The sequence below is a fragment of the Ornithorhynchus anatinus genome, chromosome X1 (genome assembly GCF_004115215.2).
Source record: "Ornithorhynchus anatinus isolate Pmale09 chromosome X1, mOrnAna1.pri.v4, whole genome shotgun sequence".
In the NCBI taxonomy this organism is placed as follows: domain Eukaryota; kingdom Metazoa; phylum Chordata; class Mammalia; order Monotremata; family Ornithorhynchidae; genus Ornithorhynchus; species Ornithorhynchus anatinus.
Genome location: NC_041749.1, coordinates 80,932,435 through 80,951,578, shown reverse-complemented (window position 1 = coordinate 80,951,578; position 19,144 = coordinate 80,932,435). Strand labels below are relative to the sequence as shown.

The 19,144-nt window shown below is 53.0% G+C and overlaps 1 protein-coding gene across 4 annotated transcripts in view; it reads left to right on the top strand.

Annotated features, from left to right (window-relative positions):
- Positions 1-18,688, top strand: part of RANBP10 (RAN binding protein 10) — a 101,753-nt gene extending 83,065 nt beyond the window's left edge. The window contains exons 6-15 of one of the 4 annotated variants that reach the window (XM_029049739.1): positions 2,032-2,106; positions 3,004-3,188; positions 6,885-6,997; positions 10,223-10,331; positions 10,556-10,704; positions 12,977-13,172; positions 14,244-14,368; positions 16,218-16,360; positions 16,654-16,765; positions 17,890-18,688. In XM_029049739.1, coding sequence (XP_028905572.1) covers positions 2,032-2,106; positions 3,004-3,188; positions 6,885-6,997; positions 10,223-10,331; positions 10,556-10,704; positions 12,977-13,172; positions 14,244-14,368; positions 16,218-16,360; positions 16,654-16,765; positions 17,890-18,020 — 1,338 coding nt within the window. In that variant the 3' untranslated portion in view covers positions 18,021-18,688. Of the gene's footprint in view, positions 1-2,031; positions 2,107-3,003; positions 3,189-6,884; positions 6,998-10,222; positions 10,332-10,555; positions 10,705-12,976; positions 13,173-14,243; positions 14,369-16,214; positions 16,361-16,653; positions 16,766-17,889 lie in introns of all 4 variants that reach the window. The other 3 variants (XM_029049738.1, XM_029049740.1, XM_029049741.1) reach the window with 3 other exon arrangements.
- Positions 18,689-19,144: the final 456 nt, after the last annotated feature.

Sequence of the window (19,144 nt, the reverse complement as noted above, 5' to 3'; positions counted from 1 at the left end):
ACCCCCCCCCCCCGACTCCCCCTTTTCAGGAATAAGACAGCTGACTCCCCAGTGTGGCCCTGGAGCCCTAGAGGACATTTCAGATCATTCAGGATGATGCTTCGGGCTTCTCCGGGAAATAGGGTCCGTCCAGCAGCCAAGAGAAATCCGTTCCATCCTGGCATCCGGAAGCCAAGGTTTCAGAGCCTGGCACCTTACCCACCTTTCCTGCCCCTGGTCCAGTCATTTGAACTGGGAGCTGTTAGGAGTTTCCTCCTGGATCATCCCATTTTCCTACACCCATGCCATAATTCCTCTAGTCCCTTAATAATTGTGGTATTTGTTAAGCGCTTACTATGTGACAAGCACTGTTGTAAGCTCTGGGGTAGATACAAGATAATCAGGTTGGACACAGTCCATATCCCATATGAGGCTCGCAGTCTTAATCCCCATTTTACAGGTGAGGTAACTGAGGCACAGAGAAGTGAAGTGACTTGCCCAAGGTCACACAGCAGACGTGTGGCGGAGCCGGGATTAGAACCCACGTCCTCTGATTCCCAAGCCCGTGCTCTTTCCACTAGGCCGTGCTGCCAGTCCCTTTTCGTGAGCACTCTCAACACTCTTCCCCGTTTCCCTCTCCCCCTCCCCCCGACATCTCTCACCGTAGCCCTTCCTCATCACCCCTCCCGAAGTTGCTGACTATTGAGGTCTGGGTCCCTGGGTTCCCAGCCTTGTTAAGAAGAATGGTGCTCTTTCTCCTTCCAGATTCAGAGCCAGAGAACACCCAGATTTACCCAGCTCACCAGACCATTCAAGGGAAAGCCTTCCAAGGAAACATCCAATTCCTGTGGTCTGGCCCTTTTCTGGTCCCTGAGGAGGAGCAGTGAACTACCCCACTCCCCTTCATGCTGGACTGAGCTGGACTCAGCAAGAACAAGTTAACATGGGGCAATGGGAAACTGGCTTCTGACTTATAGATCCAGAAGTACTGGCTCCCTTTTAGGACCCTCAGCCCGACCCCATATCCCGGGATATAGTAGCACCAGAGAGTCCCAAGTCTCCAGGAAACCCCTCTTAGGATGGAGTCTTCCCCCTCCTCCAATGAACCCACATGCAGAGCTTCCCTCTGCCAGCTCACGCTGCCCCTAGGCTGGGGAGAGTCTGCTGTCTTGGAGCAATGAGTTAGCCAGAAGTTCCTGTTCAACGGGAAGTGGAGGTGTTACTTACCTTATACCCTCCAGCTGAAGCTGGGCCACTGTGGGAGGAGAGCAGGGAGAGCAGGGGCCTCTCTGCTTCAGCAGGAGGCGTGCGTATGGCCGCCCTCACCAGTCCAGCCAACAGTAGGGAAGGGGCAAATGCAAGGGAGTTGATGTGTGTCGCCCGCATCCCTCTTTCACGTCACCTGCTTAAACCGGCTTCTCTCCTGCTCTGGGGTATCTTGTGCCCCCTGCCCCTCTCCCCCCCGTGACTTTGGTTTGTTGACTCCTACTGCTGCCTTCTCCTAGCCTCCGGCTTTTGCCCTCGTGGCCTGGTTGGCAAGGAAAGAGTCACGATGACACCAAGAGAATATTGCCTTTGAGAGACACAGGGAAGAGATGGTCGAAACAAGAAAGCCAAATTGGGTGCACCTTGCCCGTTTTTACAACACTGATTGTCGGTCTGTTGGCGCCTTTTCCCCAGTTCCACATTCTCCTCTAGGAGCAATGTCTCTCTTTGGTTCATCGTTTCTCTGCTCCTTGCCCCCAGGTTGCCCCCAGGTCCTTCTGCGCTCCAAATTCCTCCCGTGAATATTTCCCCTCCCCCTCCCTCCTGCCCTCCCCCTTATATTCAGAGGGCGTTCCCATGGGGCCTGTAGGTTGAATGGCAACAGCCCCCTATATTTCACATAGTGCATTGAGAAGAAAAAGTCACGTCCTGCTTGTTGAACTGAAGAAGCCCTGTAGGCAAAGGGCATTCCAGTGGTACTGCCAAATTCTGTATCTATTGATGTTACTGCTTTTGCTGCCAGATCCAATTCTCCAAGCATTTTCTCTGACGTTGTTTTCAGTGCAGGTAGCCTTTAGGGAATCCAGTACAGTCAACGCTCAGTTATTTGAGATGTTTGGCAGCAAAAGGACAGGGGAGGAGGTAAGAGACCTGGATAATCTTCAGACTGATCATTAGCCACCCCACCCCCACCCCGCGCTTCCTTCCCCCCTTCCCCCAAAAAGTTGGTTGCTCACATCTTTGGCGTGAACCCACCTAACACGTTTCCTCTCCTCGCGCGGAAGAACCTGGGGGAATGGGCTGACTCAGGGAAGCAACCTATTTATTCACCCCTTTAGGTTGGCCCCGAGAACACTGTGGCAAGCAGAATGTGACCTATTTTCTTTCCCCGGCCCCAGCATCCCAAAGCCAGAAAGAATTTCTCAAGATCCCTTGGGCTTGGGCCCCCTTTTGCAGGTGCCACCTGGTCCACAGCCCCTGCCAGCACACAGCTCTCAAGATTTTCTTGAGGTCTGGATCAGAGTTCCTTGAAGGCTCAGGTTGTTTTCAAAGCCTCCTGCCCAGACCACTGCAAGAGCCAGCAGTCAGGGCAGGATGGTTCTGTATACACTGGCCAGGGCATGGCTGTGGGGATGTAGGAACTGAAGCCCAAGGATCTTGAGATGGAGTTAAGTGCCACACCCCACACCCACACCTATGCACTCTCCTTTGGATCTTCCTTCTCTCTTCACTTCTCTAATCCTTTGAAGTGGTTTTACGTTTGGGGATCACAAGGCCACGAGTAGGACAGAGAAGAGTCCCTGGGACCTTTCAGATCCAGGTTCAAGGAACCTCTTTCCTGGATGCTTTCTCCTGGCCTTTTTATCAACCCCCAGGTCTGCGACCTCCTGCCCAATCCCCCTTCATCCCAATCTCAGGCCTTAGAAGCCACCTAGCAAGCGTTTTTTTCTTTCTTTGTTTTGGTTTGGTTGCTTTCCTGCTCTATGGGGGCTCACAGAAGTAATTGAGAAGCCCTAACCAGAGTCTCTTCCTTTTTAGTCTAACCTGTATCCCACGGTGGGCCTGCAGACTCCGGGAGAGATTGTTGATGCAAACTTTGGGCAGCAGCCATTTGTGTTTGACATTGAAGACTACATGAGGGAGTGGAGAGCCAAGATCCAAGGCACGATTAAACGCTTTCCTGTCGGCGACAGACTAGGGGAGTGGCAGGATATGCTGCAGAAGTAAGTCATTGCCCTGACCTTCCTCTACTTTGTTTTTTGTCGAGACCCTGACGGGTCCCTGCACCCAGACCTGGCTCCTTTGCCACACTCAGGAGGTGTGCATCCCCCATGTCCCGCTCCCCCCCCCCATCACTGTCCAGTTGTCACGTAGACTTTGGCAAGGCACCCAGCTTGCTGTTTAGACTCCAACTCTTACAGCTTCAATCCTTGCTTTCCTGAGGGGAGCCCTCGACCCACTGTTCCCTCCGTTCTTCGCCATCTCACTCGGGAAACTGTTTCCGATTAAGCCGTCTCAACCCAGTTCATCTCTGCCCTTTCACTGAGACCAAAGCGAAAGGGAGGGGCTTGCCAATAAAAGGTACCCAGCGAAGCCCTTTCCCAGCCTGGTCAAGGGGATGTGTTAGGATCCCAATTGTGATTTTTCTCTTCAGCGGCTTCTCTTCTGCAGGAATCTCCTGAGTCCCACCCCCAGCCACAAGTGTTTTAGAACAAGCCTTCCAGTGTCCCGTCAGGGCTTGTGTTTCTGTGCTTGAAACTAGGAGACTTTTTTTTAAACTCCTTTGGCACCCCTAGGTATGAACCAAGTATCTGATCAGGACAGACAGCTCTGCAGTGGGGCCCCTGTTTGCCAAGCCTGGGCCAGCTGGTCTGCAGCTTCACCCCTTCAGATCAGGCTGGTAGCTCTTGGAACCAGAGAATCGTGAGGCCACGTGGGGACCTGGGTGGATTTGACTCAGGTTTCGTAGGGTTCCAGGGCTGGGCTCAGGAGTACTAGACTCTCCTTTGACAGCACAGCAGGGTCACCACCTCTGTGGTCTGTCCGGCCGTGGATCAGAGGAACTAGGGAGGAACTTCACCCTGCTGAAGTATCAAGTAAAGCTGAACCCACCTGAATCTCCCCAAACTTGCCCCCAAACCGTGCACCTCCAGACCATCTCTGCAGAATGAAACTGCAGGGTAGAGCAGAACCTGTAAGATGAAATCGATACAGGGCTGAAAGAATTCTGTGACCCCTTCTTCCCCTCCCTCCCATTTATTGTTTTTTTTTCCTCCAAGGAGGGGCCGGAGCGAATGTAGTTGTCCTAGGCCAGGCTGGGTCACCATCTCTCTTCTTGCTCTCTCTGCACCCACCTTGCCCTGGTGTCAGTGCGCCTCTCAATGGGGACTTTGAAGAGGCTGAGAGTCTGGAACCTGAGAGGCCTTGCTTGCCCTAGCCCTCGAAGCTCAAATATTCTGGCTTCGGCCTGATGGAGCTCAGGGAACCAGCCTCCTGGGACAAAATGCCCAGGGTTATGGTGATTCCATTGAGCCTGGAGGTTTCTTCCACGTGTTCATAAGAGTGTCATGTTACTTAGATTGCTGGGGGCCAGCTGGGTTCGTTTGAAATTGAAGAACCTGTGGTGTGGGGATGGGGAGAAGGTCAGGCATTAGGCGAGGGTTAATTAGTGCAAAGGGCTCAGTACTGGCAGTTTCTCCTGCATCTTCACCCTGGGACATGCCCCTTGGTAGAGAAAGGCTGGAGGAGGAGGAAAGGGGGGATAGGAGTTGTTTCAATGTTTACTGAGCAGTTATCTTTACTGTGCTAAGTACTGCACAGCTTATTCTCACAGCAGGTCGCTGCCCTCCCCAGAACTGACAACATAAAGCAGCCTGATGCCCCCTTGACACACCTTGACCCAAAACACTTTCAACACTCCGAAACTGCAGACATATGCAGGAAGGCTGCCTTAATCCAATATTAGTTTATTCAGTACATTGCAGAACTGGCAGCAACTGCCGTTCCTCAGGCTGCTAAGAGCTGGTTTTTGATTAAAAAAAAAAAAAAATTGGTTCATTCAAAATCCTTCTGTCCTGGTCACGTGCACTTTGAATTAATGGGGGTTTACTATACTGAACAGGTTTTTGGGGTTCGTTCTCAGTGCGGATGTTTCCATTTCCATTTTTACCCCTAATTTGATAGGTGGAGGAGGCCCAAGTCCTCATTCCCCCATCCCCCACCCCCTACCCCCACCCCATACCTGATCTGGTAAGCTCCCTGCATGAGGGGGAATTCGAGGCTAGTGTTGAATGAGGGGGAAGGAAGGGCTTAGAGTTGGGGGGCTGTTCTTGGTGCCTGCCCATGGCGACTGGCTTTGACGGGACTGGGCCATTTTCCCAGTTTTGTGCTCCAGCATTCTGATTTGCAAACTCTCACAGGCCATATGGTCCTGGCCATGGTGCCGAGTTGAAACCTCCTCAAAAGCCAAGTGAGATAGAAGGGAAGTGTCACGTGTGTGCTCCCCTCACCCTGCCCCCATTGAACATTCCACTCGCTGCCCTTGGGACTTGATCCCACCCACCCACACTGGCCCATTGTAGGCTGTGGGAGCGGGCTGCTGGCAGCAGAGTGATCAGTCACTGCATTGTCAAGTTGAACCCTCCGATCTTTTCCTTGGGGACACACCCTCTGAGTATAGCAACACCCGAATGGCCATCTGAACTGTCCCTCGGGCTCTGAGGGACTCTAGATGCTACCTAGGCCCTGCTAGGGAGCTCCAGGCTGGGCCAGCAGACCTGGCTTTTAGGTTCCATCCCAGTGGGGTCTTTAGGAAGCCCATAGCTTCCCCAGAATGACCGCCAAAGTACTCTGAATGGGAACTAAAGCCTTGTCTGTTGGAGAGAGAAAGAAATTTGAAAATATAGACAATCCAGTCCTTGAGGCCCCAGGCCGCCTCCTGCCTGTTACCCTTTAGGACTCCGTCACCCATCCGGTTCCATCTGCTGCCCCATCAGATGAGCACAGTTGTTCTCGGATGTGCTGGATTAGCTGCCTGAACTCAAGAACGTAAAAAAGCTCATTATAAGGCCCCTGGGTGCCGAGACAATGCATGGCTCACGGGGGGCGGGGGGACAGAAGAAGCCAGAGAAAGCTGTCTTTCCAATCTAGTCTATCTTTGTGTGTAATGTGAAAGGATTTCACACACACACATACCCGCAGTCGCCCTGTTACAGCCATGAGCGAAGCCCACACGGACTCAGTGAAGTGCGTGGCGTTTCACTGGGAGGTTTTTAATAAACATTTAATCTCATTTGATCTACAAATGCACTGCTAGATCTTCAGTGGCTGCCCCTCCCGCAGAGTCGACGATCAGTTCAGAAAACCCAGCGTGGCTTCCATCATCCTCTGTCTTTCTTGATTGGTGACATCCTGGGGAATGTATGTGTGGTTTTCCAAGCTTTAGTCCGATCTAATGAGAGTGAATGTCTCTGCAAAGAATCCGATCAAGGACCTGCCCCTGGGCGTGGCACCGGGAGGATGTTTTCCAACATCCTCCGAAAATGCTTTCTCCTCTGGCCCCCGCAAAGAGGATCAGGGCTGCCTGACTGCCGTCATAAGAAGTCACGGTCCAATTCACTGCTGCTGGGGTGATGTTTGTCCCCTGGTGAATGTGGCTGAGGAGATCATTCTCACAGATCCCAGACCGAGCTTCCCAGCGTAGCCAGCTCTGGGCTCTCCTGTATCCTATTTGAACTCAGAAGGTCTTCTTGGACCCTCGCACTTTCGTCTCTCGCCCAGTGCTGGCTGCCCAGAAGTCTCGATGGAGAGTTCCATTCTCAGCTGTGGGTGAGCAGCATGGGGCAGAGAAGTGGCCTTTCTAGCCACACGGTCTGCTGTGAAATGAATTTCTTGGTGTCACTGTATTCTCTCTCTTGTAGTATGGTCTCTTCCTACCTGGTGCATCATGGGTACTGTGCGACAGCCACAGCTTTTGCACGCATCACAGAAACCACAATCCAAGAAGAGCAGACTTCCATAAAGAACAGACAAAGTAAGACCGAGTCTCCTCTCTGTCTTCCTACCTCCCTCTTTTTCATTGTCCCTTCCCCACTCCTGCCTTTCCTTCCTCCTTTCCCCTTGCTCTCATTGAAGCTGACCCCCACCCTCCCCAACTTGGCATCAGTCTCCTTGCCCAGAGGATACTGTGCCTCAGGCATGTCGCCTCCGTTTGTTGTGTTTCCAGACGTGACTGGCCTGATTGGTGAGATGCGCAGATGAGCGTCTCAGAAGCAATCCCGCCCAGCCCTGTGCTCCTCTGTTTTGAGAGGCAGCCATCCCGGGCCGTTGTGAGTCAGGATGGCCGAGCGGTCTCGGGCGCTGCGGTTAGGGCACGGTCTCCCCTGGAGGCATGGGTTCGAATCCCACTTCTGACATCTCTTCGAGCGCTTAGTACCGTGCTGTGCACACAGTAAGCGCTCAGTAAATACCATGGACTGACTGTTGTGAGCCCACTGCGCTGAAAGGGGTTGTCTCCGGTACCTGAAGCCCGCGTTACTTAGGGACACATTCTCCCGATGATTTGGATGCTGTATTTGTTCCTTTATCAGCTACCGTGGGGCTGCCAAGCCCAGGTAGTGCCCCCAGCGGGCTCAGGTTTGTTTCTTCTGCATTTACTTCTCATTGCCTTGAAACCTGGCTCTCCCTCAGCCTTATCGGCACGCTCTGATCACACCGGGGCCTTTTATAATCTGCTGGGATTTGTGTTTGCTTCTGACATACTGGGAGCCTCCCGCTCCTCTTGCCCTCTCTCAGGCAGAGCACCCTTTCCTTCTAGTGAGCAGAGGAAGGAAACGGGATTCAGGCTAGGGCAGCCTGTAGCAACAGACCACGCACTCCCACGGTACCCGTTGGAGGAGGGCAGCGGCGGGGGCAGCCTGCCTATCCCTCAGCGGGCTACCCGCAACCAGTCCCAGAACACACCGAGGGCCGCATCCCAACAACTCGAGGTGGGCTGAGCCCAGGCCTTTCCTGACTCGTTACTTCAGTAGGGCTTCCTCGTTCTCAGGTTGCCCCTAGGTGGGGGCTCCCTGGAGTATCGGTCATGGGAAAAGGAATATATTGGGGAGAGGAAAAATTAAAAAACAGAGAAAGAGAAAGGAAAGCATGCTTTTAAGCGGCCCCTATGGTCTGAAACCGTGTCTGTGTATCTCTTCTTGAGTTATCCAACCCACTAGCAGAAATCACAGTTCTGGTCCTTTGCCCCCATCTCTGCCCCTCCCATCCTACTCCTCTCCCTGTCCCTGCTCCCACTCCCTCATTGATCCCCACCCCGTCCATCCACAGTCAGAATCTCACCCTGGTGTCGGTCCAGCCGCTCTTCTCTCCCCCAGCCGTCCTGACGGTTCCCGGCTCTCAGGCCGCAGCCCTCCTGGCCTCCTCACCTCCATCCTTTTCCCTTTCCCTCTGCCCGTTCCCCTAGTCCTGTCCCAGGCCTCGCTCCTCCCGTTGGCCCCCCTGCGGCCGTCAGTTACCATCTGGGAGCCATCCCCAAACCAAACAGAGCCCTCCCTGGTGACCCAGCATAGGCAACTTTATATACCGGGATCTGATCCGCCGAGGTTTTGAAAGGAATATCGGAGGAAAATGTCAAACAATTTAGTGAGTAAATTCACCCCCACCCCCTGCAGTGATTGGCAGCCCACTTTGTACACAGAATGTTTTTTCCTAAGATTTTCTGGAGTGCCTGGGGTGAGGACCAGGAGCTTCCCGTGGATGACGTTGCTTCGTGGACAGAGTCCGCCGTCCTGGGTTTAGGGGCTGGGGCTACCAGACACGGAGTCCCTAGGCTGCAAGAGCAGGTGGACTGAGCCCAGTTGAAACCCCAAAAGGGGCAGAAGTTCTAGCAGGCTGCTTCGGGGTTCCTGTTCTTTAGGGGCTCAGAGAGAAGAAGCTTGTCCAGAATGGGCTGGAGCAGTCGGACCAACCGAGCCCAAGGGGAGCATGGGCGTCTTGCTTTCCTAGCTAAAGAAATTGCCTCTACTGCCTCCTCTCCCCCTCCCCACCACCTGCCGTCGCCGCTCCCACTCTCACAGTAGTAGGACGAGAAGCCAGCAAGTAGGAGAGTTGAGATTTGAGGAGGAGGAGAGACCTAGATGCACCAAGATAAACTGTGTCCTGCCACTTCTCCCCAAACTACATGCTGGCCCATAGTGACTTCCTGGGATCACCATAAGGGCCAAAAGGTTCAAAGGGAACCACCCTGCTTGGCCAGTAGCTGAAATCACTCATCCGCCTCTTCTGTGAACATGACCATATGATGAAGGGAAATTTTAGGCATTGTATTCCCTGGGGAAAAAAGAAGAGCATCTTGTGGATTTAATTGGTTTGGTTTGGATCTGTGTGAGTGTGAGTGTGGGTAGCAAAAATTCAGGTAAACAGATAGAGCAGAGGGGATAGGAATCTGAAACTGTCCCCAAGAAAGCCAAAGAACCAAAAATAAGCACCATGGGAAGAAAAACCATATCCTAGGCGTAAAGAAGGAAAATGGGGGAATGAAATATAGAGTAATGCAGGCAGGCTGCCTAGGAAGATTAGAGGATTAGAAAATGGAGTGGGGTGGGGAGAAGAGATAAAACACCAAATTAAGGGAAGTAATAAAGCGCCTAGAGGAAACAGCCAGGAGTTAGTAAGCACAAAGTGGCTTTACCGCCCAAGATTCACCTTTAGCCCTATCCCCAGCTCTCATCTCTGAACAGACGCATTTTAGGTTGACTTCTTTTCCCCCCTGGATTTAGGGCTTCCTTGGGCAGTGATTGGGGATGTCTGTATCCCTAAAGGAACAAAAATGGCCCTTCCTGCCTTTATGTCCAAGGGTCTCGAGGCTTCCTGGGCCTAAAGATCCTCTGATAGAAGAGCTGATCCCAGGGATCTGGCCATGGGACCTCCCACAATCTGCTCATTTCCTTCTAAAGGTTCTCCTGCAGTTTCATTTGACTACAGCGCCAAGTCCAAGGGCTATCCAAGTCCAAGGACTGGTCTAAAGGGCTATCCCCCCATGTCGATGTGGGAAGAGGGTGCCGGAGTTTAAGCGATCCGCAGCAGTCCTACCGGCCTCTTTGAAGCCCAAGGAAGCTTTGTGTGATCTGATTTTCCGAGTGCTCTTAGCTCTCCTGGTCAGCAAAACGGCTGCAGCGGTGCGGGCTGGGGGGTGCATTTGAAAGCTGTCCCTGGTGGTCTTCATTTCTTTGGCCCCTGACCATTTTGCTCTCGGTTGCAGGAATACAGAAGCTTGTGTTAGCAGGCAGAGTGGGAGAGGCCATCGAAGCTACCCAGCAACTCTACCCGGGCCTCTTAGACCACAACCCCAACCTGCTCTTCATGTTAAAGTAAGTCTCACCCACATGGCAGTGCCTGGGGCCTCAACTGGGAGGATTATTTGTTTGTCAGGGGGACCGCAGGAGTCTCTGGCCCGTGTGTATGAAGGGCCGTGAGTATCAGGTCGATGTGGCCGTAGAATTGATGGGAGCTGTGGCGTTCTGTCTCGTCGACGTAAAGCAGCTTCTCTCCGCTCTCTGTATTCCTCTCTTCCTCCCTGGCTCTTGGGACCCAGGTGCCGGCAGTTCGTGGAGATGGTGAATGGAACAGACAGTGAAGTCCGCTGTTTCAGTGCACGCAGCCCCAAATCCCAGGATAGCTATCCAGGATCCCCCAGCCTCAGCCCCCGACTTGGTTCCAGCAATTCCCACATCCACAGCACCGGTAAGCAGTTCTGTGGAGCAGTGAGCTTCAGGGATCTGACACAGACTGTTCCCTGATCAGCTTGGCCTAGTGGAAAGAGCCCTTGCCTGGGAGTCCAGAGGACCTGGGTTCCTCTGCCACTTGTCTGCTGTGTGACCTTGGGCAAGTCACTTTTCAGTGTCTGTTTCCTCATCTGTTAAAATGGGGACTCAGTCAGCCTTAGGCTGATGGCAGCCAGAACCCGATGGGTCTGGGCAGAACTGCCACGCTGCCGGCGAGAGAAAATGTCACTTGGCTGCCTAGTTCTGGGAGATGGCCAGCTGTTAGGACATGAGGGAGAGTGGCAACTTTGAGCTTTGGAAGTGTCTGGAGAGAGAACCGGAGGGATCTGCACTTTCCTTTACATCCAAACTGCTACTATACTGACCCAAGCACTTATTTCCCGCCACGATTACTTCAGCAGCTTCCTCTCTGACCTCCCTATCTCCTGTCTCCTTCCCCTCTTTGGTCCATACTTCACTCTGCTGCCTGGATCCATTTTTTAAAAAAAAAAAAAAAAAGACTCAGTCCATATCTCCCCTCTCAAAAACCTCCAACGGTTGCTCATCCGTCTCTGTAACAACAGAAACTTCTTACCATCAGCTTCAAGGCACTCAGTCAGCTCTCTCCTTCCTATCCTACCTTGCTGATCTACTACAACCCAGCCTGCACACCATCAACCTCCTTTCTGTACCTCAATCTCATCTATCCCTCCACTGACCCCCTTGCCCACGTCCTCCCTCAGGCCTGAAACTCCCTCCCCCCATCCTCTCCAGCAGTCCACCACTCTTCCCACCTCACCCCCCGTAAGCTTGTGGTGGGCAGGGAACTTCCCTTTCAACTCTGTTTTATTGTACTCTCCCAAGCACTTAGTACAGTGCTCTGCATACAGTAGGCACTCAATAAATACCATTGGCTGATTTGAAACCTTCCTAAAATCACATCTGTAAGAGGCCTTCCCTATGCCCTTTATTTCCCTTATCCACCACCCTCCCCGCTGTGTCAACATCGTGACATTGTCTGTGTCAACACAGACACTTGTCTGTGTCTCTCTCCCCAACCCCACTCTTTTAATGGTATTTGTTAAGCTCTTATGTGCCAGGCACTGTACTAAGTACTGGGGTACGCACAAGTTAAGGCTGGACACAGCCCCCGTCCCACATAGAGCCACAGCCTTAATCCCCATTTTTCAGATGAGGTAACTAACTGAGGCACAGAGAAGTGAAGTGACTTGCCCAAGGCCACCCAGCAGACAGGTGGCCGATCCGGGATCAGAACCCAGGTCCTTCTGACTCCCAAGCCCGCACTCTATCCGCTAGGCTACTCTCCTTTTCCCCTTTGATACTCACCCCAACCCCACAGCACTTGTGCACATATCCTCCTACTCTACTATTTCCCTCCATCCCTAATCTGTTTTAATGTCTCTCTCCCCCTGTAGACTGTAAGCTCATCGTGGGCGGGGATCATGTCTATCGACTCTATTGTACTTTCCCAAGAACTTAGTATAGTTCTCTGCACACAGTAGGCATTCAGTAAATACCATTGATTGATGGAGGAGAGGTCATGAATATTGAAAGAAACAGGTCTGCCTCTTGAGACCCCAAGGTCTCCTATGGAGGGATTCTCAGAAGAAAGCTCCCCAGCCTTAGTGGGACCTGCTTACATGGAGCCATGTAACGAGTAGGGCCATGTCCCGAAAGAGGGTGTTTTACTGGGGATTAGGTTTAGGTTAAGTGCTGCCTTGAGTCCGGAATGAGACCCATTCCTTGCACTGTAGACTCTAGGCCAAGCCACTTGTTGACAGGGAAGCCCCTTTGCTCAGTGTAAACTTGGGGCCGGGCTTCCCTCAGAACTAGTCCTTGCCAGAGTATGTCCGGAATGCACATCTACATGTTCTGGGATTCTTCCCATCCCAAGATGCCCGGGCGGTTTACTCTGAAATGGCTTTTGTGGACCCACCCTTGCTGGACTTTGTTCTGAACAGCTGCCTGTCCCCAAATTCAAGCTTTTCTTGGAGGAGGGGAGCAAAGGGTAGAGGTAATCGCCTTATCTCGGGTAATCAATCAGTGGTATTTATTGAGCATTTACTGTATGCAAGAGCACTGGACTAAGAGCTTGGGAAAGTGCAACACAGCAGAGTTGGGAGATGCAGTCCCTGCCCGCAAGGAGCTCACAGTCTAGAGTCCTCATGCCGGTGGCGTCGTGTGCTGCCAGCCGTCCTTCAGCCTTTTGATTCTCTCCTCTTGGTTTTCAGGAACAGACAGCCCAAGTTGTAGCAACGGGCTCACGTTGACAAAAAGCAAACAGAGTCACAGTAAATACCCAGCTCTGAGCTCTTCCACATCCTCTTCCTCATCTTCCTCCCCTGCATCAGTCAACTATTCTGAGTCAAACTCAACAGACTCCACCAAATCTCAGCAGCACAGTAGTACGAGTAATCAAGAGACCAGGTATCATTTTGTTAACTTCTGTCTTCTTGTTTCTCCCCGGCCCCGCACCACAATGCTCTTGAGGTGGTCTCTGGGCCGGGCAAGAGAAAAGGACTGTCTCCTGCCCTAAGCCCCGGGAGTAAGCCAGGGAATGACATTGCCTCCGGTCAGAGCTCAACCCCCTCTCAGGGTCGCAGCTGGAGAGTTTCCAGTACTCGTACCAGTCTCGACTGTGGGAGTAGCCAAGCAGAGGCATACCCATTCCATTCTGGCTTGGGCAGTGGCTAGCGAGTGGAAGGTAATCTGCTACAAGTCAAAACTCCCCTGTGCTGGGCAGCAGCCACACGGGAGAGAGTCGAGGGCAGAGATTCAAGTTTACTGCGCGGAAAGGGGCAACGGTCAACCACTTCTGTGTTTTTACCAAGAAGACTCTATGGATATGCTACCGGAACGATTGCAGATGGAGATGGGGCTTTCTGGGAGAGATGTGGCCACGGAGTCGCTATGGGTTGGAAATGACCCGATGGCATAAGATGGAGCTCAGCCCAGTTTAATGAGAGATGAGAGGAAGAAGGAACAGAGACTGCTCCAGAGGCTGTGACCTAGGCAGTGAGGCCTGAGGAGTAGGTCATCTCTAGTGGGTGCATTCCTGGCCCCCAAGAGCTTAAAAATCCAGCCCCCCTCCCCAGAAACTGTTCTGCCCCTCTACTTTTCCCTCCCGCACCCGGTGCCAGAGTGTTTGGAAATGAGGTTGGGTCAGCAGACCCCTGCCCACCTTGAAGCCATTCAAGTTGGACATCAGGACCTCGTGGGCATCCAGGACATTGAGGTGGCCCCTGTAAGGCCTCCAGACAACATGAGACTCCTGACCTTTCCAGCTCCAGTAGATCTCTGACTACTGATTTGTGAGGGGCAGCCTGGGCCGGGATCAGGCCTTACTCAGTAGGCCAAAAAAAGCTTTCCCTAGATTCCAGTTTCTGCTTGGCCCTGGTCTGACAGCCCCTGGCTCGGCGCGAGCCTCGTCCCTTTCCTCTGCCAAGCCTCCTGACTCCCCTCTGCCTCCCTCCCTCCCTCGTTTTTCTCCTTCTTCAGTGACAGCGAGATGGAGGTAGAGGCCGAGCATTACCCCAATGGAGTCCTGGAGACCTCGGCCACCAGGATAGTGAATGGTGCCTACAAATCAGAGGAGATACTGCAGACCGATGAGTCCGGCGTGGGTAAGGGCTCTGAGAGCACAGTCTGGCCATATCCTTTCCCCACCGACCAACCCGCACTGGACGAGAGAGCCCAGGAGGAAATGACTTTTTTGGTGTGATTCTCAGTCTCCAGGGAGGCAGTGGTGGGTGGAAGCTCGGAGGCCTTGAGATGAGCTGGGGAAGACAACACCTGAGTGATCTCCCTCAGGGAAATAATCATCCAGCTGTGTTTGAAGGGTCCCCAGATTCTGACCAGACCCCTTTCCCTGCTCAGCCGGGCCTGGCAATAAGCTTTCATTCAGTCGTGTTTATCGAGTGCTTACTGTGTGCGGAGCACTGTGCTTGTATAAGCTTGTATAAGCTTGTGATAGGGCTTAGACTACCACTGGGGAGGCTGACCCTAGAGCCCCACCTCGTCAAGAAGGGACTTATACTTATATTCCTGCTTACGCCCCTGCCTCAGATCTCTTCGGAACTGGGCTTGGGCTGCATCAAAGAGAACAGCAGCAGCTACAGTAGCAAGAGGAGGGACGATCTCTCAGCCCCCTCCATCCCCTCTCCCCCTAACATCACCTGGCGGGAGAGGAAGGAGACACCAGGAGGAAGGCTCACAGCTGGCCTTTGCTGTAGGCCCTAGTTCTACTACCGTCCTATCTGCCGGAAGGATGGGTTACCTCCCAGCAGAAGGGAACACTAGAATCCAGCATGTACTGGAGTTGAAAGTCATCATCGCCATCACTGTCCGTATCATCCACGGTATCTCTTGAGCACCTGCTGTGTTCAGTGCTCTGTCCTGGGAATTTAGGGAGAGCTACAGAAGAAGAATAAAATGAGATCACTGCCCTCAGCTAACATTCTAACCGGGACTGCAGGCCAGTGACAAAACTATATCAGTGTGCGAGAGAAGATACGACTATCCAATAGACCGATCAACATCGAATAAACGGACATAACGGTGATGGGATGGCATGATTGGAAAGGGGCGGGGAGGGGATTAGTTAGGGAATGCCTCTTAAAGAAGGTAACTTTTTAGGAGGACTTTGAGAGTGAGGCTGGACCCGATCTGGCAGATTTGAGGGAAAAGGGCAGTCCACGCAGGGGAAATGCGTAAGCAAAGGGTCATAGCAAGAGTGAGTTGAGCAAGGGACGTTTTGGAGGTTGGCTTGGGAGGAGCGAAGAGCCCAAGTCGAGGAAGTGGGAAAAGAGTGGCTAGGTAGGAAGAGCCCCCTGATGGAGAGCCTTCGAGATGACCCTTGGCCAGGAGTTTTGTTTCATTGAATTGTGAATTGAGTGCGGCACCTCCTTCCAAACCCCGGGAACGTTCTCTCAACTGAACTGTTGCTGAAATAGTTCTGCCCCGTCTCTGGGATTCCGGGTCAATTTGAGGGAGACTGGGGACACCCCCTCGCCCCCTGCCACCCACACACAAAGGGGAAACAGTGGCCAATGTAGGCAGTGCCTGGGTCACTGAGGAATTTTCTGGATGTGTAAGAGACCATATCAGTAAATTTGTGCCTCACCCCGCCTTACCAATGGGCCAGTCTTCTCCCGAGAAGCCTCCCCGGGTCCTCAGTCCCAGCCCCTTTGAGGCCAAAGTAACATCGCATGCACCGTGTATTTGCCCAGTGTTGTCTGCTGCTGGTGGCTCCGAGACTAGGGCTGAGACCCACAACCTTCTGTCCTTAAAGCGGTAGGTGGGGGAGAACAGGTCCACTGGCATACCCCTGAAAGGCTGTGATCCCTCCTTACTCCCCTTCACCCCTGGGTCCCATCCCTCAGAGCCACTACCCTCAGCCTTTCCTAGTGTGTGCTCCTCTCTCCCTCCCTCCCTCCCTCCCTCCTTCCTTCCCGCCGCCTTGGGGGACAGAAGATGGGCGTCCTCGACGACAGCTGTGCGGCGGCAACCAGGCCGCCACAGAAAGGATCATCTTGTTTGGTCGAGAGCTGCAGGCCCTCAGTGAGCAGCTGGGCAAAGAGTATGGGAAGAACGTGACTCATAAAGAGATGCTGCAGGTACGGCCAGGGTCAGCGTTGGGAGTTGGGGTTGGGGCTGTACAACGTTCAGACCAGACATTCCAGCACCAGGGAGGTAAAGGCCAGCCCTAACAACCCTGGGAATTTGGGCTCGAGCCTCTCCCACAGAGCGAACAACTTGCCCCAATGACCAAACGGGGAAGCTCAGCATGTCTACACGGGCCCCGGTCCCTCTACTCCCCAGTTCTCCGGCTGTCGGGAGGGATGGGAGGGAGGCGGGGGCGGGTGGATCTGCAAACACCTGCTCTCCCCCTCCGCTTCCTCTTTTTCAGGACGCGTTCAGCTTGTTAGCGTATTCTGACCCGTGGAACTGCCCTGTCGGTCAGCAGCTCGACCCGATACAGAGGGAGCCGGTGTGTGCTGCTCTCAACAGTGCGATTTTAGGTAGGAAAATCGAACCCTCCGTTAGTTAGCCCGGGTGGGGTCAGGGAACGGGGAGCTGAGAGGAAAATGCTCCAGCTCTTGGGTCTGGGAGCCCGAGTCCCAGGCTCATTCCGGTGCAAAAGCGACACGGTCAAAGCCATTGAATTTACCCCCTGCCCCAAGACATGTCAGGTTGGCTCCTAAAAGAGGTTTGGGGTCCTTTGCCCAGATCTCTGGGGAACCTGTACCTCCTGGTCCTGGAATATTTAGCAACGGGACCTTCTGTGGAAACCCGTGAATAACATGGCTCCCGAAGCCAAGTAGCTGTTTATTTTTTGCCTGGGAAGGAAGGCTGGGTTGGCTAGGTCCAGATCGGTAACTTGATGGCCCCTCTCGCTCTGACCAAATCTCCCACCTCTCTCCCTTGAAGTCCCAGGTGCTCTTCAGACCCACAACTGTTTCCTAAAGATACAAATGATTCAGCAGTTGCCAAGGCTTTACATGGGTCAGCCTGTGGATTCCCCATTCCTTTGGTGGGCCTCATGGGAGACTGCCCAGACCAGTCTGTGGGCCCCATCAGGAGCAAAAAGGTTCTTCTAACTCTACCTGAGTTGCAAGGAAATGACTTGGCCAAAGGAGAACTATCTACATGCAGCCCCCTTCTCCCACCCTCCTGTCCCAGCTCCAGCCACCGACTAATGGAGCCCATCTGCGGAAAGACGGGTGACACACACATGCCACCCCCCCACCTCCCCCACCACAACACGCATTGATCCCCAGACTTCTTACTCGTTCCCATCCTGCCGGAGGATCAGTGCTAGTCGTCTGGACCCTTTGGGAGAGGGAGTTCGGACTGTGTACATTTTTATTGGGATGCCCCTCATTAAAAAAGAATCATCTCTTCCATCCCAGACTACCCCTAAAGAGAAGTGGCTTCATCTGGCAGGATGCTTTCTAGTTGCTGCTCCAGCCTCCTCCAAGTCTTTTCCTGGGCTGGACTGGCCCTGGTAGATAGAGCCTGTGAAGAACCGCAATGGTGCAGGTCTCCGTGGTAGTCAGAACATGGCCTCCCCAGGGATAATTCCTTCCATCCCTCCCTCCCTCTCCCCCCTCTCACTCTCGCTCTCTTTCTTTCTCCCCTGCAGAATCTCAGAACCTGCCAAAGCAGCCCCCACTGATGCTTGCCCTGGGCCAGGCCACCGAGTGTCTGCGTCTCATGGCTCGGGTGGGCTTGGGCTCCTGTTCGTTTGCCAGAGTCGATGACTATTTGCACTAGCTGCCCAAGTGGGATGGAGCACCGTCGTTCTGTACTGCCCTCCTCCCTCCTTCCCCAGCCTGCCCTCCTCTGTGCTGTCCAGCCCTCCTTCATCCATGCTGCCTGGTGCAAGGACAGAGTGCCGATCAACCCCCCCCTTGTCGCTAGTGGCCTCCCATCACATATGAGAACCTGGACGCTCCTGGAAGAGTCGGCTTCTGCCACTTCTCCCGGCCCCCTCCTCCCCGATCTCTCGCCTTCCTCTCCTTCCACCCCTCCTTCTTCCTCTCCATCACTGCAGCAGCAGCAACACATGCAGTATTTGGCTGGTTACTCAAACGTAGCACCTTCCAATTTTAGGGATTTTTTTTTTGTTTTTGTGGGTTTTTTTTTTTAATCTTTATTTTTTTCCTGACTGAGCCACCAGTATTTATCTCTGGAGAGTGTGTGCTGAGTTGGTTTCTGCTAATTTAGTGATAAAGCTCACCTAAGTTGGTGATAGCTTCTTATTTTCTTAAGTAAAAAAAATATATATATGTGTATGTATACATATATATATATATATATATAAAACACAGTATTTATCTCTAGTGCTAGTCGTCTGGACCCTTTGGGAGAGGGAGTTCGGACTGTGTACATTTTTATTGGGATTCCCCCTCATTAAAAAAGAATCATCTCTTCCACCTCAACACAGTTGTTCATTTATTTATATTGTGCTCCTTAGTGGAGCCACCTTCTCAGTGACCCTTCACATCAGGAAGTCAGTTGAAGAAAACACGGAGGAACTCGGGCTGGTCGTGGCCACAATCGAGAGAAAGGCGAGAACAGGAGACCGTGGCTGTGTTGGGGTGGGTGTGGGCTAGGCTAAGTGCGGCCCCAGGAGGCAGGGGAAGGAGCAAGTCTGAGCATCCCAAGGGTAGGGTACAAAGGCAGGTAGGTGCAGAAGGCCCAGGGTAGAGGATGCAGCCATGCTCTCTCTGGGGAATCATATTTCCCTTTGGGACCGTGGCCTTTCAGGTGCCTCCAGAATCTTCAAAATAGGTCTGAATAGACTTTGGAGAGCCAGGAATGGCAAACCCAGTTCCCATCACCACCTTCCGGGCTAGTTGTGCAGCCCCACCTCCTCTGGGAACCCTTAAGAGCTG